General features: G+C 39.5%; 2 protein-coding genes and 1 long non-coding RNA gene across 18 annotated transcripts in view; all 3 read right to left on the reverse strand.

Annotated features, from left to right (window-relative positions):
• Positions 1–89: 89 nt before the first annotated feature.
• On the reverse strand, positions 90–8,347 carry poglut2 (protein O-glucosyltransferase 2). The gene is made up of 10 exons (XM_031281846.2): positions 7,799–8,347; positions 6,530–6,735; positions 6,010–6,215; positions 5,020–5,097; positions 3,755–3,927; positions 2,459–2,696; positions 1,648–1,857; positions 1,312–1,401; positions 1,035–1,139; positions 90–243 (listed from the first exon to the last, which is right to left on the reverse strand). Exons 1-10 carry the CDS (start codon positions 7,996–7,998, stop codon positions 226–228), a joined length of 1,524 nt encoding a protein of 507 aa, XP_031137706.1. The 5' UTR covers positions 7,999–8,347; the 3' UTR covers positions 90–225.
• Positions 8,348–9,862: 1,515 nt separating this feature from the next.
• On the reverse strand, positions 9,863–11,946 carry LOC118495657. The gene is made up of 2 exons (XR_004898146.1): positions 11,186–11,946; positions 9,863–11,073 (listed from the first exon to the last, which is right to left on the reverse strand). It is a non-coding gene; the product is annotated as an uncharacterized LOC118495657 (long non-coding RNA).
• Positions 11,947–11,979: 33 nt separating this feature from the next.
• Positions 11,980–22,317, reverse strand: part of stxbp5l (syntaxin binding protein 5-like) — a 150,462-nt gene continuing 140,124 nt past the window's right edge. For 11 of the 16 annotated variants that reach the window (XM_036004052.1, XM_036004054.1, XM_036004051.1 and 8 more), the window contains 7 exons: positions 18,940–19,041; positions 17,523–17,774; positions 14,842–15,205; positions 14,434–14,599; positions 13,573–13,684; positions 13,147–13,367; positions 11,980–12,561 (listed from right to left, as the gene is read on the reverse strand). In XM_036004052.1, the coding sequence (XP_035859945.1) occupies positions 12,520–12,561; positions 13,147–13,367; positions 13,573–13,684; positions 14,434–14,599; positions 14,842–15,205; positions 17,523–17,774; positions 18,940–19,041 (1,259 nt within the window). In that variant the 3' untranslated portion in view covers positions 11,980–12,519. The remainder of the gene's footprint in view (positions 12,562–13,146; positions 13,368–13,572; positions 13,685–14,433; positions 14,600–14,841; positions 15,206–17,522; positions 17,775–18,939; positions 19,042–22,317) is intronic. The other 5 variants (XM_036004053.1, XM_036004062.1, XM_036004065.1 and 2 more) reach the window with 1 other exon arrangement.

Consider the following 22,317-nt stretch of genomic DNA (forward strand, 5'->3'; position numbering starts at 1 on the left):
TGCTCCGTCTATCTTTCAGTTAAGGGGTCCTTGGCTTAAAAAACGTTGAAGACCCCTGCATTAAACAACAGCAGACAAAAGAACATTCATTTTAAACATACAAAAAGAAAGATATTTATTTTAAAAATGAGATGTCATATCCATATCATAGTCATTCAAATAATTAACACTCTTTGGCAGTACATCAGATATGAAGGATTGCTCTGTAACTGGATGACAGGTCAATCAAAGTTCATCCTTTGCCTGAAAAACAAACAAAAATATTTATGTTGCATATAGTTTGGTGACATCACATAATTCCCATCATAGCTCCACCCTACATCAACCTGACTAGAGGTTGAATTGGTCAGAGTAAATGAACACCAGTGTGGGTGTGTAGTACTTTTAATATATTAGTCTAATATTTTGTTTAACAAGGAGCAGTGGCACATTACATACACCAGAGGGAGCCACACTCTGTAAATTGGAATGGTCTGTCTTGAGGTACCAAAGTTAAAACTGTATTTTTTCCAATTATTATTACCAATGAAAAGCTTAAACCCAGCAATGTATTTACCACAGTTAGAAGCTATACTAGTTTATCATGCCAGAATAATTGAAGATGTAGTTCTGTCAATATCTGCCAGCTATCGCTGCACATTTCCAAATTTTTCACAGCTTCTACTTTGCCTTGGAGTTCTACCTCTTTAAGCATTAGGCAAACCTTAGTTGCACTACATCCATGTTAAACAGTTTAAATGGACGTCACTTGGAATATTCACCCAGTGCATGGTATACAATGATGTACTGTATAGTGTTCGGCAAGGCAGCACGTTTTCTGAGTTGTCTAAAGTGTATCTTTGCAAACAATGCAAGCTTGTGATGTAGGAAAGTACAGCAAATCTACAGAAGAACACCAAGCAGCAGCTTTTAGTGTCTGGTTTGGGCTCTACTGGTGGGGTTATTGTGGTTTCTGGTGTAATGCTGTAGGCTCAGGTGAGGTGCAACAATACAAAGTCACTCTGATGCAAAGGAAACTTAATGGTGTGCCTTACCCTTGTCCTGTGGCAGGAACATGGGAACAGGTCATCACTGGGCTGCTCTACAAGCTCCATGCCTTCACGAATCTTGGGCTCTGTGACCTGGAGTTTAGCATACTCCTATAAAAAGAACATTGAACTTACAGGCAGTGAAGGACATCCTGATTACACATATGCAATTACAACACATCTGCATCATGTGAAACCATTTCATCCAGTCACATAAATAAGGCCCTACAGTGCCTCAGGACCTCGACCCCAGTGTGAGTGACTGCAACTGTAGAAATGTTACCTGAAAAAGTTTGTAGTAGTAACAGAATATGCTGTTCCCCATAAGATAATTGCGGGCAAACTGCTGACCCGCCAGTGCAATTTTCAGTGCCTGAAAGACAGCAAAAATCCAAGCGACTTGGTTATTTAAAAAAAATAAATAAATAAATAATAATCACACCAACACAGATAAGAGAAAACATACTCCATTCTGACGAAATGTTACAAAGTCATCTATGTTAATTTTAAAGAGGCCAATAAATGTCCACAAAGAATCCACTGGATAGAATGACACCACATGTCATAGCATTTACTGCCAAACGTAATGGGCAATGCCAATAATCAATATCATCATCACCTCTTCATCGTGGTCCCGAGCCCACTGGATCTTTTCCAGCAGGTCTCCAAGGTCCGACCTGATTGGGATGTAGTGCTCCCACGGCCGAAGTTCATTGTAGAAATGCTCGTAGTAGCCCGAATCTTGCTTTAGGACCACACTGTCTCCTGCTAGTAGGTAGGGCAGTCGATACGCTGCCACAGTGCCATCAATGTTTATTTGGTACTTGTACTGGTGGTGGACATGAAATGGAAATAAAAATTAAGTGACTTTTTTTTATAAAAATCAACTTCTGACCTGCTTAGTAATGTAAGCTAGAATACATGAGAACAGTTAAGGACTAAGTCATATTTAACACCATAAAGAGAAAGTCTTGGCACACTATCAGGTACATCAAGTTATAGCTAATGTGTCATGTTACACAGCAGACAGAGCTACATCCCATCGGGGATGTCTTTTTGGCAACCTAGATAATGTAAATAGGTCCAGTATTTGATCCATCATCTCCTGGGAAAAATATCTGGGTCTTTACTTTCCTTACCAGACACTAGTTACTTAGGCACTCTGATCTTTTGTGCTAAGCAAATTGGCTACACTCAGCTTGTCTGAGCTTGTTTGCTGAAAATGCCTTCCGGTGGTTGTACAACAATTAGCTAAAAGCTGCAAAGCCAGTTAGGTGTTAATTCTTACTGGGTCAGGTAGCACTAGCATCTCCTTACCATTCCGTGATATTACTTGTTTCAAAGTTATTCAAGAATATCACTTAATGAAGACTCCAAGACATTTAATGTTTTAGTGGAATCAGAAACCAGCCATACTGGAGCACTCTCACCTTGAAAAAGTCAAAGAAAGAAACATGTTTGACCAGAGGCCCATAGAGGCTCTCATCATGTTTGAAGAAGAAGAAGTTGGTAAAGGCAGCATCTATCATGTTGGGGTGAGCCCTGGAAAGCTTGACCAGCTCCAGACGTTCCTGACGACTGTCGCGGCCCCTCCAGAAGGCTGTGGAATTCTTCTCTTGCCATGGTGGCCCTGTGTTGGCCTGCACTGACATCATGTCCAGACTTACTCTGTTCATTGGAATGGAAGTTATTCATCTCAGCATCGGTCAAAGTTATAGACTCATATAGTATGTAGATAATGACAAGCAGAATCATAAAGCAGACCTTAAGACAGTAATAAGAACCTTACAGTCATGTAAATAATGTCATATTATTTTACCCATGTAATGGATTGACTTCATATTGTGAGCTTTACCTCAGTGCCTATTAACTATTTACACCCTGATGCACACATTTGCTTTCTCTTCGTGAAAAACTGCTTCACCATGTTCATTGTTGCAGTAAATAGTATGGACGTTTCTCACAGCAGACATTTTGACTTGTCATAGTAGAAAAAGCACAGCTAAAATTGATAACCTTAACGATGGCTCAATTCCATCAAGTGTCCCAGTAAGCTATTTCAGTGAGTCAGCATGCACAATACCAGGGCCTCTCCGAAGTGGAATGCAGCCATCATTAATGGTTTTGAATACACCTGTGCTTTTCCTACTATGACATGTCAACATGTCTGCCGTGAAAAAGGTCTATAGCAGCTACAGATGACAGTGGACACACCTGGTGAGCGAGTATCACTCATTACAAAGGGAGAATTTCTGCAGGGCAAAAAGTCAATGAATGCGTTATATATGGAGAGCTGTTGGCTTAGTCTAGATGTAAAATAAAAATTTGCTAGCAAACTTTTTTTTTTTGTTTGTTGCTGTTACACCCAAACTGGCTATCACGCACTGCAAGAGCATATACAACTTTATGACTGCAGGACTGCAATGTGTCCAAGCTAACTATGACTCCTGTCCTCCATTAGGAAGCAAGCTACAAACTTTTCGGAGCCTGAAGGCCTACAGGCAGTGAGTAGTTGATACTCGGGTTAGGGTTAGGGTTAGGGTTAATAAACATTTTCAGTGGAATGTTCCTTTAAGGGTGCCCAGGTGTGATTGGTGCTACTAGTTATACAGCGGTGACTCTGTAGACTCTTGTACAGACTTAATAATAGAGCTTACTCTACCAACTACAAATCTTTTACTTTAATCTAAAATTGAATAACATATTTTATGGATGCACGGCCTTACCTTCCCATGGTCTCAAGGACAGACTCAGTCAGGTCATAGGTGGGCATGACAATATCTCTGGTGTTGTTGGAGCCACACCAGGAAAAGATGGGATGAATCTTCTCAGTGGGTTTCCTCTTCTCCAATGGCCAGTCACCCAGGTTTACAAAGAACTCTATATCAGGGAGCTGCACCTGGATGTACAACACAACATTGGAATGAGTAAGGGTGTGCCATATCATATCGTTGACAATAATACCGGGATCGTTTTTTATATACAATATGAAAAAATGTCATAATAATGGCAATATTCGGACTTGTTGACGTAATTGCTTTTTCATTTCGCAACTGATAGGTGTGCACTTTGTTGTAATATTTATATTGTATACAGATTCTGAATCTCACTCTGAGTTATTGTTTCCAAACTAAAGAACTGAGATCATTTTGTTTTTGTTTTTACTGAATATTTGAAGGCAAACTGTTAACGTTTATGCTTACAACTATAACACAATATACTACCGGTCAAAAGTTTGGGGTCACTTAGAAATTTCCATTCTACTCCATTACAGACAGAATACCAGCTGAGATCAGTTGCATTGTTTTTTTAACCAGGGCAGCAGTTTTCAGATTACATTATGTGCTTACATAATTGTAAAAGGGTTCTCCAATGTTTTCTCAGTTAGCCTTTTAAAATGATATCAGATTAGTTAACAGAATTTGCCTTTGGAACATTGGATGAATGGTTGCTGATAATGTGCAATGTAGCTATTGCATTAAAGATCAGCCACTTCTTTCTACAACGAGAACCCTTTTACAATTATGTAAACACATAATGTAATCTGAAAACTGCTGCCCTGGTTAAAAAAAACAATGCAACTGATCTCAGCTGGTATTCTGTCTGTAATGGAGTGGAATGGACATTTCTAAGTGACCCCAATCTTTTGACCAGGTGTGTGTGTGTGTGTGTGTGTGTGTGTGTGTGTGTGTGTGTGTGTGTGTGTGTATGTATGTATGTATGTATATATCTCTATCTATCTATCTATCTATCTATCACAAAAAAAAAAAACACTGCAGCCTACTCTTGCATGTTCATAAAAATGTTGTGCATTCTTAATTGAAGACCTCGAAAAGATAACTGAAATATGGAAGTGAAAAAAGTAATGTAATCTTCCGTCATGACCTTTTCTAGCTTTTCAAAAGCATGTGACAATAAAACGTATTAATGGCATGTTAAAGATTCAAATTGTTAAAATGTTTCAGTATTCCACAGCTTAAGAAGAGCTTACCTTTCTGGTGAGTGACAGGAGGATGGCATCCATAAAGATTCTGAAACCCACATGCTCTCCAAAAGTTCTAACGTAGACCTAAAGAGAATTAAAAAAAAATAAATCTATATCAACGTAAAAACATCACAGCAGTGTTCAGGAATAAACTTTTATGCCTAACTGCAAACTCCATCCGCTGATGAAGACCGTGAATTGGGATTGTATTGTCAGACTAGTGTTTCCAGGATCAAGAACAAACTTTCATTCCTATTGAAGGAGTTAATTCAGTTACATATAGAAATATAGACAGTTGAAGAAATGTGTCAATTGCTCATTGGTAATTTATGGCTACTAAAATTTTTGTTTGGATGCTCAATCTGCCTCAAAACAGAATGCAGAAATTACAATGGGACTGTAAAACACAGACAACTGATAAATGACTGGATGTTCCCATGGAATGCCTGTGGCAACAGGGCTTTTGACGTATCACTATTACAGGAACCTGGATTGATGTCCACAGTGGTATTATGAGAAAATTGAACACCTGGTTGATAGACTCTTCTTACAGGTGTGTCACGTTGCTCCAGGCTCTTCTGGCCCACTTTACATTTTTACATGGCCTTAATTACTATTCAGCCCAAAGAAATACTACCCAGTATTACTATACTGCCCTTTGGTTAGGTGGTATTTGTAAGAGAAACAGGGGAATTTCTGTAAAATGACTTGTGTGTAAATGTTACAGTTAGACCAACATATCAGTTTTCTGTTTGCTAAAAATTTAATATCCACCACTGCTCCCTAAATCAGTGTTTATTGAAATCACCCCCCACCCCGACTGTAACCCTAATACATCAGCATTTGTTTTGGTATAGTGAGCTGCCATGTCATAAGCTGTGGCATAACTGCATATCTAATATTTTCAATATTAGGATTTTTTTTACATTTGCTGTTCATCTTATTGTTTGTTTCCCCTTCTGTTTGGTTGTTTCTGGTGTCATAGGTGTGAGGCACCTTGTTGTCTTGAACAGTGTAGTGGCAGAGGCTTTGTCTCTGTCCAAAGCGTTGTGGGATCTCCTGCGCATTACGATCTGGGTCGACACTAGCATAGAGGGCCAGGTCCCTTTCTATCTGAGGGAAGGACTGAGGACAGTGCATGTCGGCCTCCCACGCAGGACCACTGGGCTGGGGACAGTCACAGCCCTCATGGTAGACTGGACCTGTAGAGGAAAAACACAGACACGTCATTAAGATCCTTTTCATTCACCTGCCGTAAACCCGTGCCATCTTTATCAGGCCAGAAAAACACAAATCTAATTTTAACCCTTGTGTTGTCTTCCCTTCAACCTTGAAAAAAACACTTTCTTCTTTTTCTTTCTTTTTTTCTCAGTTTGTTTTTGCTTTTTCTGTTTTAAATTTTTTTTCTATACATTTTCAGCGCTTATTTCTACGTCCCATATTTTAAAACAGGTCAATGTGACCCAAAGTCAACATTAAAACACATTTGTTGTTGGAAACTTGGATTGTGTTCTACCTTTGAGAATGAAAGGTGACTTGGCGACGTGCTTGTTCTTGAGCAGAATGTGGATGTGAAGGTCCGTGTAGGTGGCATACATTCTGTAGCGAACCAGGAAGGAGCCATCCTTACGATCCAGGACCTGGATCCAAATCCTGGTGAACTGCTCCACCGGAGACACCATCTTCACTTCAAAGGTGTTCTCACCAGGTGACGTTGTTAAACTGTGAGGGAGAAAAACATGGAGAATGTGCTGCTCCTGTTAACAGAGAGCAGAGCCGGAAGAATACTAGCATGCTGGCACACAAGTGTACACAACACTGACTGAAGCGGTGATACTGACTAATTAAAAATCACAAGTTGTACATTAAAAACCAAGTCTGTTGTTGCTGATATAATTTCATGGCTTCTTGGTATTGGAATGCTGATATTGTCTCTCTTGTGTTCCAACAGACAACAATAATGTCGTTTTTTTGTTGTAGGCATGAATGAAAGTGAGAAACTGATCTATCTTGAGACCCAAAGCATGTGTGAAAGTGACACCCACTGAGTAACTCCACATAGAACTGGATACCTTCATTGGGCCCATGGGAGCTTTTTGATGATTATTGGAGGTTGTCTGATTCCTTCTCCCTGGGGACTCTCACTAGTTTACAATTTCAACATGGTTAAAAATATTTACTATGTTGACCTTTTTTGTAGTCATGCAGTCTTCAGGTGCTAATAAAAATACAGTGACATCGTCCTGGGTTATAGTTTCACCAGTCTCAAAAAGAACCAAACTGACCCAAATATGAGACAATATTTTTTTTCCTAGAAATTATAAATCGGAAAAGTTGGGGGTTGTTACATTTGACTCCATTCATTTTTTGATAAGAAAAATACACATTTTGGCTTTCAAGCTTCTTATAAAAACAACCACTAAAGAAAAGTGTAGGCCTAGAAAAAAATAAACCTTATTGGGGACTGCATATTTGCTAATTGGAGAGTTGTTCAGCAATGATAAAAATACAATTTTACTCTTCTGTAGTTTTAATAATAGTAATAGACAGTTAGACACAATCCACTTATTTACACATATAAACAAGTTATAGAAATTATTTTCATTGACATGAAAATACATTATATTGCCCAAACGGTCCTTTCCCACTTAACAAAATCCAGAGGAGGATGCTACGTGGAGAATTTAAAAGCAGCATTGCTTGCCAATAACATTTTACAGGTTGTTGCGACTGAAAACACGTACTGGCTGCAACAAAGGCAATTTGCAGGCCTTACGTTACTTACTTTCGCCCCGAGCTGTCCACCGCCTGCATGTAGAAGAATCGAGCTGGAAGGACGATGTTTGTCTCGAGTCCAGGTCCCCATACTAAAGTTTTTGCAGCACTGGGTAACGTTACCGAGTCTGCATGAGCCCCCAGGAGTTCACATCTGAACAGATCCAGACAGAAGAGCAGCAGCAACCACGAAAATAGCCGAAGAGACATACCTGTCCAGAAAGTCCACTGGTAGCCCTTACTTTTCTCCCCAAAGAGGTTCACTGCCCAAACTTGCCATTGTTTGTTTAAAAATGCCCAAACATCAAAAGAATGAGTATAACGTAACGTTAAAGCTAGCTAACGTTTTAACTGTTCGCTCCGTTTCCATTTGGAATAATACTACACAGCGGTGGCATTGCTAATGTGGCTAACATACGCGCATAACTTTGTTGTTTTAATATGCTTTCAGTGATACGAAAATTACCGTTAGCTAACCTAGTTTTAAAATCCTTGTACAGTTTATAACTATCTGCTGAATGAACAGGGGCGTGATAAGCACGCGCGATGTAGCAATCTGATTGGTCACCAGTCCGCCAACTCTGGGTTTGATTGGCTGAATGAGTAATAAACTCATGAATCTGATTGCACAGAAGTCCGGAAGTTAAAGACTTGGCTACCACCTACTACTTGCTGGGCGTGTTCTCTTGCATCAACATGTTTTAGCATGGAACTGGATGGAGGGATTTGCTCATAAAAATTTTGCACAGAATCAAAACCTTGCCATTTTTACTGTCCTACAATGTTTTCAGTGGTAGAAATACCATATATCCTTTGCTTAAGTAAAAGTAGCAATGCCTCACTGTAAAAAAAATCCATTATGGGTAGAAGTCATGTATTGAAAATGTTAAGTAAATATTATGTAAATGAAGTACTCAATGTAAGAAAACCCCTTTTAGAGTTATACTAGTATATCTTATGTAATTATTTTTAATTGCTAATGCATTCTTGTGTGAGAAGTATTTTACTGTAGGTGGTCGAGGTGAAGCTGATTTTAATTATTTTATATACTGTTGTGTAATGTAATTATAGTGTTAGATTATATAAATTGTTATCTTGTGTTTTGTATGTAAACATCTTAATTTGTTAAGTAACTAGGTATTATAGCTGTAAAAAAAAATGTAGTGAAGTAAAGAGGTACAATATTTTCCTTTGGATTCTGTGGAGTAGAAGAATAAAGTGGCATTAAGTTGAAATACTCAAGAAAAACTCAAGTAATATACTTCACATTTGTACTGAAGTATGGTACTTGAGTAAATGAGTTACATTTCCACCATGTCATGATTTGGCGTGTGTGGAGTCATTTACAACGGTAATGGATTGAAACGGTCTAAAAAAATTCTGGGCAAACATTACAAACTGCAGCGGATCCAAAATAATCTTGAATGTATAGGATATGCAGGAAGATATAATATATTTCTGAGAAATGCATGTAAGATTTTGCTCACTGTATGCTTCTCATATAAAGCAGGTAAGTTACATTGAAAGGGTAAAACGAACATTTCTTGAAATAATAATAAAACCATGCTGCACTTTTAGCTTGATGTGAGGAAGCTTCACTTCCTTCATGGGTGCTGCTGCTCAAACAAGCTGAAAATCACTGATGTGGCGATGCCCAGATGATCCTCTGCAATTCAGCAGTACACATTGTACTTCATACACACAAAACAACAGCAGCTGATGAAGGCTAGTTAGAAACAGAGCTCTCAACTGTGTACATCAATCAATGTTTATTTCATTTTGCTTTTGCATCAACATATTTTTCAGTTCTTTTTTTGTCAAGTAATTTCTATTACACTAGTATAATATCAATAAGAACAAAAAGTGGTAGAATCCATTTAAATAAGACAAACTTTGCTGCCATCATTGCGAAAACCAGAGAATTATTTTTTTTCAGGATACTACAGTGTGAAGAACTACAGAGTTCCAGTGATTTAGACAGAGCCAGAATACCAGATAGTACAGTACCAGCATTAACAGGTACAACATATACAGAGAAAAATATCCCAAGAATGTCTTTATCTTTTATCGTTTTTTTGTTTTGTTTCACCTTTCTCTCAAGATTGAGACTGTACAGTTAATAAAAAAACCAAAAACATACAAACTAAAAAACATACTAACAAAAACACCCTGTAAGTAGAAGTCAGATTTTTTTATTATTTTATTTTGGTTGTGTTTTTTTTGTTTTTAAGTGTGTTTTCTCTGCCATTGAAAGGACTGCACTGAACACAAATCTCATTGACGGTACAGAGATAGGAGAGAAATTAATTTTTTCACATGTTTAAGACACCTAAATTAATCAAATCATGTGTAATTCCTGAAATCTGTGTGGCACTGATTTAGGATGTCAGGCGATTTGGGTTTGGTGAAAATAAATAGGTTCAAAGTAATGCCTCTGCAGCCTGACAGGGAGCAGGCAGAAATGACTAGTCTACGCTAGTAATGCAGATAGATTCACTTATTTTTTTAGGTTTTGCGTGTATGTGTCGCTGTGCATGTTTTATGTGGGAGTGACGTCAACATGATCAAGGCGCAACGCTTTATATGTGTTAATGCTCGTGTGCATAAAGGCCTGATGTGTGAGAAATGGATATCAATAATCCTGTTTGGTTTTTCAGATCAATTCAAAGTACAGACAAATACACAAATACAAAATATCCTCCTCAGTTAATGTTGTTTGCCCGTGTCATGTGGCTACCCATTGACATGTACAACACAATCACAATATGATACACAACCATGTATCATGGAACATTTGTTGTTTTAAACATACAAGAGCCTTCGGTTGAAAGGCCGTCACCATCAAATATAAGACTAGGACAAGAGGATACCATAGTCATCAAGAACAATATTGAACGAAAAAAGAACATATTTGCCTTCATTTGAAATTGTTGCAAATGTATTACACATGTACATAGTTTCTTCACTGACTCACATCTGAACATCACTGAAAAAAAAATACTGTTACTTCTCCTGAACCTTTTTACTGATAAACGACTCACAAGGGAGTTGGTAGCAATTAAGCGGATTCCAACTCCTCTTTGTACTGCCGCCACAAAGACATTGACAATCATTTAAAATTATTGTTTGTGATCATGGAAAGAGAACTGCTCAGGTTTAACCCTGAAAACACATGGACCACAACTTCTAAAAGACTGAGGCTGAGAGATGGGAAGATGTAATTCATGTTTGATTGCTTTGGAAGAGAAAGAGTCCAGTTGTTTAACATCTGTGGCACTCTCTCTCCTTCTCTCTCTCTCTCTCTCAAACACACACACACACACACACACACACACACACACACACACACAAACACACACACACACACACACACACACACACACACACACACACACACACACACACACACACACACAAACACACACACAACCTAATAGCTCACTAAACTAGTACATCAGACAAAGGAAAAAACACCCTTGTATTTTTCTTTTCATAAAGAAAACTGACTTATTTGACTTTGATAAATGCCCTCTATGGCAAACTCCCAGTACTATGTCTCATCTGTTCTGATCAAACAGAAAACATAGGACTACCACATATTAGCTCTTTGTTAGTTTACAGTGAGTGGATTCACTCATCTTGTTTTTTATGGCACGTGAATAGTATATAGGTTCATACTATATAGGTTCATACTATAGCTATAAACACACTGTGTCCAGAATACGCGGTTAAGTCTTCCAGCCTTAGAATACGTCTCACACCAATCTGTTCTTTATTTTTCATACAACTGTAGTTGGGGAGTGAGATATATCTCATCATTATTTAATGCTTTTTTAAGTAGTAGCAGCAGCCACCGCCGCCAAAAAGTGAAATTAGTGTGATTAGACTGTGCAGAGGTAAGTGTAAATACTACGGATTCGTGTTTGCACTGTGCAGCCCAGAGTAATTGGTAAGAACATAGTTTCAGCATTATTCTCAGTGTGTGTAGAGAAAGCTAAGTATGTAGCATCTATATTGTAGCATTTAATATTTGCTGAGACTAATAATAAAAATGTTAAATAAATCTAAAATGTAAATAAAGAAAAGAAGGGAAAGGAACACAAGTTTTGGCTTAATAGCAATGCAGGTATACATTTCCCTTTATATATATATATATATATATATATATATATATATATATATATATATATATATATATATATATATATAGCTTTTTGTCAATATTTCAAAAAATATAAAGTTTTTCATAGTTTCTGTTGTTGGCTTACACCATTAAATAAAACTTTTATTTTTGTATCTCCTGTTAAAGTAGCATGCTGCTTTATAATATGGCAGTTGGATATTTTTAATAGTCATCCATGTTTGTTTCATGCAATTCTTGTTGGTTTCTTAACTTTTGAGTATCTACACAGAGAGGTCCAGAAAACCTGACCACATACACCACATACACACTCACAGACAGACATGTTGGATATTTCCAGTTCCATCTTCAGTCCTCCAAATGCCGCCATTTGCCATTCTCTTTCTGTCCTCATCACTGCATGTCTAGACAAGGAACTAACACCTGCTCGTCCTTTAACAATGTGACAGTGCCGTAGCCAGTCCAGAAGCCGTGAAGACAAAATCACTCTCAAGTCTTTCTTTCATTGCTCTTATTTGTAGAGTGAAAGTCCCTGTCCCGGCATAACTCTCCCAGCAGTCCAAGGGCAGCCTCAGCTCTCTTTCCTGCTATTACAACTGGTACCACTTCTTGTCCTTGCACTTTAGCATCACCTGCGAAGAGATGAGGTCACATATAGTCGATGGTGAGAAATAAGTTGTCACTGCTTAATTTCCTTCGGAGTAACAGCACATTATTATTACAAAGTTTGCTTTACAGCTGTTGTATGTAGAATTTTTAAACACCAGTATTTTGCATTTTAAATAAATGACATTATGGTGGAGAACTGGCACCACCATGAGGTCCTGTTTAGGGATGAGAAGAGTCAGCACAAATATGTGATTACTTACATTACTGTACGTTGCTATGGAAATTGGGAATGGGGTGAGAACAATGGAGCTCATTTTCTTTTTTGCATAATTAATGAGCTATTTCATCTATATAACATATTGTAACTTAAAACAAATTCCTATTTCTTTAAAAGATATTTGTACATTAATTATGTAATATTTCCAAAGATAATAAGAACAAAATTCATGGAGTTTCTTCTATTTCAGTTTACCATATCATCATTTTCATTTTAACAGAAAGACATTTTTTTAAACTTAGATTACAAAAGATTGAATTTGATTATCTACATGTTTTTTTTTTTTTGGTTGTGTGTAACATTTTGCTCATTTTAATAATCTTGTTTTTACCTCATGAGCGTGTTTGGAGAAAGTTTCTGCACTGGTCATCATTAGGGCGGTTCGCTCCTCCAGCTCCCCCAGCCTTTGGCCTCTCTCATCCAGAGCAATGCGGGCCCGTGCCAGATCCCCCACCACTCCACAAGCTGCCACCTTCATGCCCTCCATCCCCGCCTGCCCAGGGATGTGCTGGGCCAGACTCCGAGAACCCTTCCCAGCTGCTGCCTCACCAACTGTCAACAATATCATAAGATTATAAGAAGCACATTCTGGGTTACTATTCTGGTTATGAGGGATTTTTATCCCTTTGCTAGTCGTACAGTTCCTTCTAGATCTTGATGTATTAATTACATGTGACATTTGTTAGGTGAATTAGTACAAACTAGAATGAAACTCATCATACAGAGAAAAAGGGAGAAAAGAGAAAAAAAAACGCACAGAGCTCCTCTCTGTCGAAGTTATGAGAATTTCCTCCAAAGAAGCCCTTTAGAAAGCCTCTGTTCTGGGCTTCTGGTGTTTCTATTGGTGTAAACAGCTCCCCCAGCATTTCCTGAAATGATTGAAAATGAAGAAAAAAAATTTCTTAGCAATTAATTCAATTTTTATAAAAACAATTATTTCCAACTCTGCACCAGGAACATCTTGCTGATATTTGTTGATCATACGCCGTTCATCCTTGGTAGGGTGGGGTCAGAGTTTTCTTCACTTTCTCTTTCCTTTATCACCTTTGTGACAAATGTTCCTCAATGACTGGGGAGAATCAGACCATAATCTGAGTAACTGCTGTTGCCTGTAGGTGGCACTATGGCAGCATCATGTTACAAGCTCCACTGATGTCTGTTATCGTGAGTGTGCGGTGATGGCTCCTAAGAACAAACACGTCTATGAATGTAAATATGCCAATGTTTAAAGAACGTTTGTACGCGCACACACACACACACACACACACACACACACACACACACACAGTAAAACTATATCCACCCAATCAACCCAGTGGAGGTCAGACCACACCTGACAAGTGTGACCTTTCACTTCAATGGCCTCTGTCAGCTCTGGGCTTCACCAAGGTTGGAAGTAATGGAAGTTGTGTTTATCAAGTAATTGCACCAATACTTTTCTGAACTAAAATGTGAGATGACAATGTCAATCTTAATGTGCACATCATACATGCCTGCATACCTTTCATTAAAAACAAAAATCTAAGATGTTGCATGTCACAACGAGAGATGGATAAAGAGACTGATATACAGTATATGTAAAATATAAGATAGATAGATAGATAGCTGCAGTGCTGACCTGCAGGTTGTCACACATCTCCTGGCTGTATGTAATTCTCTGGATCTCTGTCGGGGAGCTGAGGTATAATGCCTGCCCCCTGTGGGTGAAGCAAAAGGTTCTTGCAATGCGCATGTCTGCAAGAGGCAAGTAATTGACATCCAAGAGCGGTCTTAGACTTGGCAAACTGTAGGCAAAGAGAGAAAAATACAAGACAGAGTTAAACACCAGGAACACCCGTATCAGAATAACTGTACTCTGCAAAGTAAACCAAATCACACACATTAGAAGCAAATTTGGGCAATACAATTAGAGAAAAAATAATTCTAAGAAAATCTTATCTCTGGATTGTTCATCACAATATTGAACACATTCTTGCATGTGGCAGGAGGTAGTTTCAGGTAAACGGAGGAGTATTTGAGGTTATACCTGAGTGTCATGACGTGCCCGTTGGCACAGAAGCAGGCCAGGCACACACTGTTGCACACAGATACCACGTCGGCTCTCAGTACAAAGGATGACTCGGTGATGTTGTGGACAAAGAGGCAAGACTGCGAGGGCATCAAGAATACTTTGGCCTGCTTCTCGGAGCACACCACCGCCAGATGTCCCTCTCCGCAGGTGTCATGGGAGGATGATGGTGAAATGTGGACCAGCTTGCGCCTCCGCATTCGGTCAGGGTCTTCATGGGCGTTGAGGTCCCGCCAAACCTCATAGGGGCTCTGAATGAGCGCTCCCATGAAGTCCAGGAAGCTAATGCGCAACACTGAGCCCTTCAGCATCAGGACTGTGCCTGGGAGTTATTGGGTAGAGTCAACAGAGGGAAGAGGGAAGGCATGAAGTCTAAATGTAGTCTGAACTACAATTTCCAAAGCTACGGCACATTACCATGTGACAAGTGACAAATGCAAAAGAAAATGCTCAAATCAAAATAAAAACCAGCATCTGCACACCTATCTCCATTGCAAATTTGTTATCTAAGCTTTTGGTCTAACAAAGCGTGACACACATGACAATTAATAAAGAGTCGAATTTCATTGTCATCAATCCTGAAGGTTTGATGTTGTAAAACAATCCTAAAAGGTTCACATATTCATTTAGGAGCCTAGAATAACAGTTTATCTACTGTTTGCTACCAAGTTATCCAATCCATACATTCACTGTTGTCAACATTTACTGCATAACATACAATACAAACACACAGGGAGAGTTCAACAATACCTGCCTTTCTGTTCACCAATCTTTCCTTGGAACTGAATCTGTGACCTTCCAGTAATAAGCTTTTTTCTTGTGCGTTTAGTCTCAAGAGAACAACTGCTGCTTGAATTTTAGGGTCTATTGATGTTTTAACTGTGAGTGAGAGACCTTTTCTTCACACAGCAGGGTTTCTGGACTGTTAACGCAAGTTTGAGTGGCTCAGTTTTGTTTAGTCAGAGTGCAAACACAAAGGGGGTTGCAAAATCTATCCTTGTTATTGAGTACAGAAGGAAGTTGATGCAAAACCATGCATGACAAATGCCCTTTAAAGTTCTCCATGACAACAAATTCCACTCTAATTGAAAGAAAATATTGTTTTAGAAGCCTTTAAGTATGACTGAGACCAGGGGAAAGTTGAGCTTTTGAACGCTGCTCACACACTGCACTTAATTTCCTGGGAAATTGTCTGCTCTTATTTTAAAAGCCTTGAATTGCAGCAACATTTCACATATGTCTGAGTGGGTAATTTGTGTCAAACACACAAGTGGAGTTGAGATGAAAGCTAATGTTTTTGTACTTATTTCAGTGTCCTGAGCCTTTTCAAGTGAGTGTACCCTATATCATTATTTGTGACAATTTGTGTGTAATATGCCTTAGAAAAGTCTACTACTAGTGGACTCCAGATCTAGCTGTTTTCAGCAAAAAAAAAAGGTTTGATAAGCCCATTGCACAGTACATGCTCAGCAAGGAACACCTGACAGACACAGACAGTTAGCAACTAGCTGGTGAACTTAGTGGAGAATTTAGCTTAGATATTTCACTCAGAAAATTGTCTGAGACCAAAATCAGACAAACAGAAGAAGACTTAAGACTGAATATTGTCTTGTCTGCAGTTGTCAGGTAGTCAGAAACATAAAGTATATGCTCCAAACGAGCAACTGTTTGCTATCAACTGCATAAGGTGATAATATGTCAATATTGTGTTTTGATTTAGTCCCTGATGACATCATTTAGCCTTTTGTCTTTGGTTGAACCTATTAATATATCAAATGTAGTCTAAAGCTGATTGAACCTTTGCCGTGTGCTGATATGTCTAACAAATAACATAGTTTATCATTTTGAGTTGGGCCAGCAGTTTAGAGAGCCTCCATTATAATCCAATATATTGTATTCCACTGTGCAAGCTTCATGACAAATGGTTAAACAGGCAAATTGAGAACATACAGTACAGTCCCTTTATTCTATTTTCATCAAGCACATTCAAACATTGAAAGCCCACATTAGGCTATTTATCTGTCATGTGGAGCATACAACCTTTCATCACAGCTTCAAACCCACGGGTATGAAGAGAAATTCAACAAAAAGGACGGATTCTAAATTGAAAATGCAATACCATTGAATAGGTTTATGGCGTGATTTGTATCATATTTAGATTTTATTTGGTGGTTCTTAATGTCTTCCTTCTCAACTTTTGACTCATGTCTTTGTCTTGATTTTGTTGCTGACAAGGCTAACTTAAAATAATAAAAATAAAATAAATCAATTATTGGTATTTTGGGGTGTGTGATTTTCTATTAGAACAATTCTGATCTATCACAACTTATGTGTTACTATTCAAGTAGGCAATTATTTCTGTCTGTTATTATAATAGTGTACTAATTTATCTTATTACTATATTACTATATATTACTATAGTACTATTGTACTCAGTATTACTGAGATCTGCGAATATTGCCGCAACTAAGTAACAAGCCCAAAGTTTAGCCAGATTATTTAAAGCACTTTATTTGGTGGTAAAACCAAAAGTGAGCCCACCGGAAATGCTGGTAATAATCTGTGTTTGTGCAGGAAATTGTGCGTACAGTTATAGCTAAGGTGACTAAGTGATGAAACCCTGTTTCAGTGCGACTTACCGCTGGGGCCGATGGTCACAGGTTCCTCCATCCTCTCCTCGTGATCGGTGGGAATGGACATTGGGATGAGCAGGACCACGCCTAAGCTGGTTCCCACCCACAGACATGGGGTGGGCAGGGTGTCACTCTTGCGCGCATAGGACTCTCCGAACTGCAGTGTGGTGATAGCCTCTTTGGTGTCGCGGTCGATGCTGGACACACTGGAACTGCGGGAACGGCTGAAGGAGTTTTCACGACTCTCTGTGGCAGCAGCTGCCAAACACAGAAGCATGGCGCGGGTGGACACGATGCAAGAGGAGAGAGACATGAAGTGATGGCATGAGAAAGGGGAGCGAAAGGAAAAAAAACAGGGAAGAGGAAGGTAGAGTTACAGGAGTTGCGGAAGGGAACAGCACAGGGTGGGAAAAGAAGAAAGAAAGGTGGTATGAGAGGACAAGCCGTTAAAGAGAAAAAAAGGACATAGTAAGGAGGAGAGTGATAAGGAGCGCAGGTGACAAATATTCTAAAGGTCACATATGGTTTGTCTGCTGATACTATGTAATGGAAAACACTGGAACACAGGAAAATGCTTTCTGAAAAGATGTGATACACTGAGAAGCAAAGTGATTTTTCATTATAAAGAGACAACTCGACAAACATATTTTACACAAAACCCTGCACGCACACACACATACTTCTCTCTTTGTTCATTGAAAATGCACAGATTTTTACGCATTGACAAGATTCTATTCAGCGGCCTGGTGAAACACTCAAATACACTGCCACTGCATGTAGTCACACACACACACACACACACACACACACACACACACACACACACACACACACACACACCAGAATGCACACACATACACACACACACTGGCAGCTGCACCAAATTCAAAAACTCCTTTAACTCTGAGAGTGCTACCCATTCAAGTCCTACATTGGGTACTTAAAGCCTCCATCATAAAAGTATTTATGTATTGCTGCATTTCTGAATTATTCAGAGCTAGGCAATGTGCAGTACTGCATGCCCAGCCTAAAGTTACACAGAGTGCAGACTTTATGTAACAACAACTACAGATGAGGCAAAGCATGGAATACGTGTCAGGCTAAAATGAAAACGGTTTTGACAGATGTTCAATGTTTGCGATTTTCAGGTGCATTTTAAGGCATTATGAGAACCAAAATTTGTACAGGCTTAACAAAAAACAACTATTTATGGGGGGCTTGGGGGATATACAGTGTACTGTATGCTGCCTGCAAACCATACACTATGCACTCGCCTCCACCTCAGGATAAGAGGAAGCACTTTAAGGCATGTTTTAGACGAAACAGGGCCACAGGACGGACTGACATACTGACTGACGGACGGACGGACGTATAATAATCAGCAGGACAGCGGTTGATGGGATTGTGGCCGAAGCCCCCTTACCTCTCTCACTCCAGCAGTAGGGGGCAGTGGTGTGGTGCTCGTCATGGGAGTACATAGCGACTCCGTGTAACTGGTGAAGCATTGCCCTCCTGGATGCATAACCTATTCGTCCCCCACAACATGAACGCCATATAACAAACCACACCCCGTCATGACCCAAAGAATCACACACGCACACACAGCCGCCCAGCCAAAAAACAGACAAGATGGACAAATAAACAGCAGTACCAGAGAATGGTGGAAAGAGAAAGAGAGAAAGATGCAACGGAGTGTGAAGAGATTGTTTCAAATATATACAGAGTGTGACTGCAAAAGAAGCCACTTGTCTATGTTTCTGGTGGCCACACAACCTCTACTCGCTTATCCATCTTCACTTTAAACCTTTTTTTCAGCGCCATCTGCTCAACTAAACCCTGTTGGCAAGAGTAGCAGGTTTTCTATGTTATGAAAACTCTGATACAGCATCCCTACATGCAGTCCAGAAGAGCTACTGTGCAGCACTGTTGCACAACAACCAGAATTTTGATACTGCTCTCTTTGATACTGCTGGAAATACAAAAGCGTTTAGAGTGGATCCCAGTTTAAAACTCGTTACAAAACTGGTGTCAAATACAGAAGAAATTCTAGTTGATGGTTGTTCTTTTACTTGTTCACCACAGTATCGGAGCAGCATCAATATATTGAGATATTTTTAGTACAAATTCTGGTATCGTGACAACACTGCTGTACGATGCCTCTGGCAGCCATAAAGACAAAATACTGTAGCCTTTTGCTGTGAGTCTGGGTAGCAGCAGCTCAGTTTTGGAGTGTGTCGTTGGAGTGTGTTTACGCTGTGTGACAGAGCCTGTGGGGTGCTGGCTAATGAAAGTCAGGCACAGTGGTACTCTGACAGGACACAGGGACCCCTGGGGTCCCTGACAGGGAGCTAGTGGCAGACGAGGCGGAGTCAGGGAGGTGATAAGGGAGGGCAAACGATATGGAGCGGTGAGACACACAAAGTACCAGATTTATACAGTGGTACATGCACATACACCCACACATAGTGTAGAGAGACAAGGACAGACACCTGGACACTACGAAGAACTCTTTCTTTTTCATTCTCATCTACCACCAATGACTGTGTACAAAGTTTGTGCCAGGTTTTGCTTAAATGCCAATTAACACATAAACAGATGTACTGTATCAGATACATTTTCCAGGATTTAATTATGTGCCTAATTAGGAATAGCAGGGCCAGTGCTTCAGAATACGTTTTTCATCATGCGGTTAAACATTGATGTAGGTGTGTGTGTTTGTGTGTGTGTGTGTGTGTGTGTGTGTGTGTGTGTGTGTGTGTGTGTGTGTGTGTGTGTGTGTGTGTCGACCTGGCTGTCTTTTGAAAAAGCCTCTTCAGCATCTAGATAGGTAGTCCCTGAGTCACCTCACTTAAGCTCTGTGCTATGATGCAGTAAAACACATTATATTACTGCCGCTTTTACTTGCGAAATTTGTGATATTATGGGATTCTGTAATATGTGGGTTATACTTAATTTACAGGTTACACTGTGGGGAAACAACCACTCTTTTCTCTATGCTAACAAACCTAAACCCCTATACAGCCAATTTTATGACCACATCTGCAGGCAAATCTAACAGAATCATACAATTCTGTCTTCAATATTTAATAGGTGTGCTGCCTAACCAAGATGGGAGGCATGGAAATGTTTACTGTACGTTGAGTCTGGCTTCCCATGCCATTTCCCTCCTCTGTCTCCTTGCCTGGCATGCAGGCCTCATTAACATCGGCCTCATCTCTCGCACCGCTTGCTGACCTTTAATTATTCCAGTGATCCTGCTGGCTCTTCACCGTGGTAACCCAGTGCAACTGATAAACAACAGTGCCATGGGTAGGCAACAGATAGAGAGTAGGCAACAGATAGAGAGTATGCAACGGTGTGCTGAGAAAAGCGACTGTTCACGCATAATAAAACACACATTAAAGTTGCTGCAGCAGACTAAGAATGTTCTCATTTATGTCTTCCTCATCACATGCATGAAACACAGACAGGTTAATCTGCATTAAATCTGTTGCCTGTCCACAGGCAAATCCAACAGTATGATATCTTCAATTTTGTTCTAAAGCCCTGAGTGGTACCTTGCAGGTACAGTATTAATAACACCCCACATTATAGAACGGTTGGAAGCAACTTGCCTATTAGATTATGTTATATCATGTGTGCCAAACTGACATTTTGGTCAGAGGGTGGTGTTTCCATATTGGAAACTATTCCTCCAATGACATCCAAATGAGTGATTAGACAGATTAATCAAAATGTATTCAAATAGCAAGATGTAATAGGAACAGAGCAGGATTTTTCAGGATAAAATGAAATATCATGGATTTGCTGCATTGGGTGAATATTAATGGCAATTCAACTATGACAAAGTAAAACAGAGAAGCTCAGCTTCCATTCTTTACACTACCCCTGCATAGTGCCTGTCTAACACTTTTTTCTGTACAGAAAAGCACTTGCTGCAAAAGACAAGGGACCCAGTTGTCATGTCAAGTCAAATTGTGGACACTGTGATGACCAATTGATTTAAGCCAGAGTCACATTCTCCAAGTTATTTCAGCACCATGAGAGCAGGAGAACACTGTCTACCGCTAAGGCACACAAAGGCAAAGTGGTTATTCCTTCGACAGACAATGACATGCTTCTTTAGTGTCAGACAGGAGCCGCAGGGCTCTCTCAATTCAAAGTTTTTTGTTTTTTTATTCTGCTAGCTTGCTGACATACATTGCTAAGTGAAACATTTCAGTCCAGTTTGAAAAGGTAAAACTCTAGATTGTGATAACCTGGTGTATCTAAGTAGCATGGTCATACTAATAGCGCCAAAACCCATACTACTAAACGTATCATTCATGTCAAGAGATTACAATAGCATGCTAATAGAGCCTACAGTTAAGATTTAGCACACCGTTACTCAATCAATAAGTAAGTCTGGTGGCCTAGCAGGTCAGGCTGTTCTCATGATCCATTCGTACACATAGCTGTGAAAAGTAATGCACTGGAATTTGTATGTATTCCACGTATTTATTACTGCATGCAGCACAATGACTGCTGAAGTATAAGAGCGTGAAGAGCTACATAGGGAGTAGGTTGGGTCATAAAACATAAGACTTTCACCCAGGAAACGGGTGATTTTGTCCCGGGAATACTACATAAGGGGACCGGTGTTTTAACCCAAACCACAATCTTTTTTCTAGTCGTTTTGGTGCCTGAATTTAACTGCCATCGCCACATGACAGTCACTTTTCTCGGCTAAACTTAACAGCAACGGCTGCTGAAACGACCAGGACCTCACCGTGCTCTCCACCCAACTCACAGTAACACTTTT

This window comes from Sander lucioperca, chromosome 8 (assembly GCF_008315115.2).
Source record: "Sander lucioperca isolate FBNREF2018 chromosome 8, SLUC_FBN_1.2, whole genome shotgun sequence".
NCBI lineage: Eukaryota > Metazoa > Chordata > Actinopteri > Perciformes > Percidae > Sander > Sander lucioperca.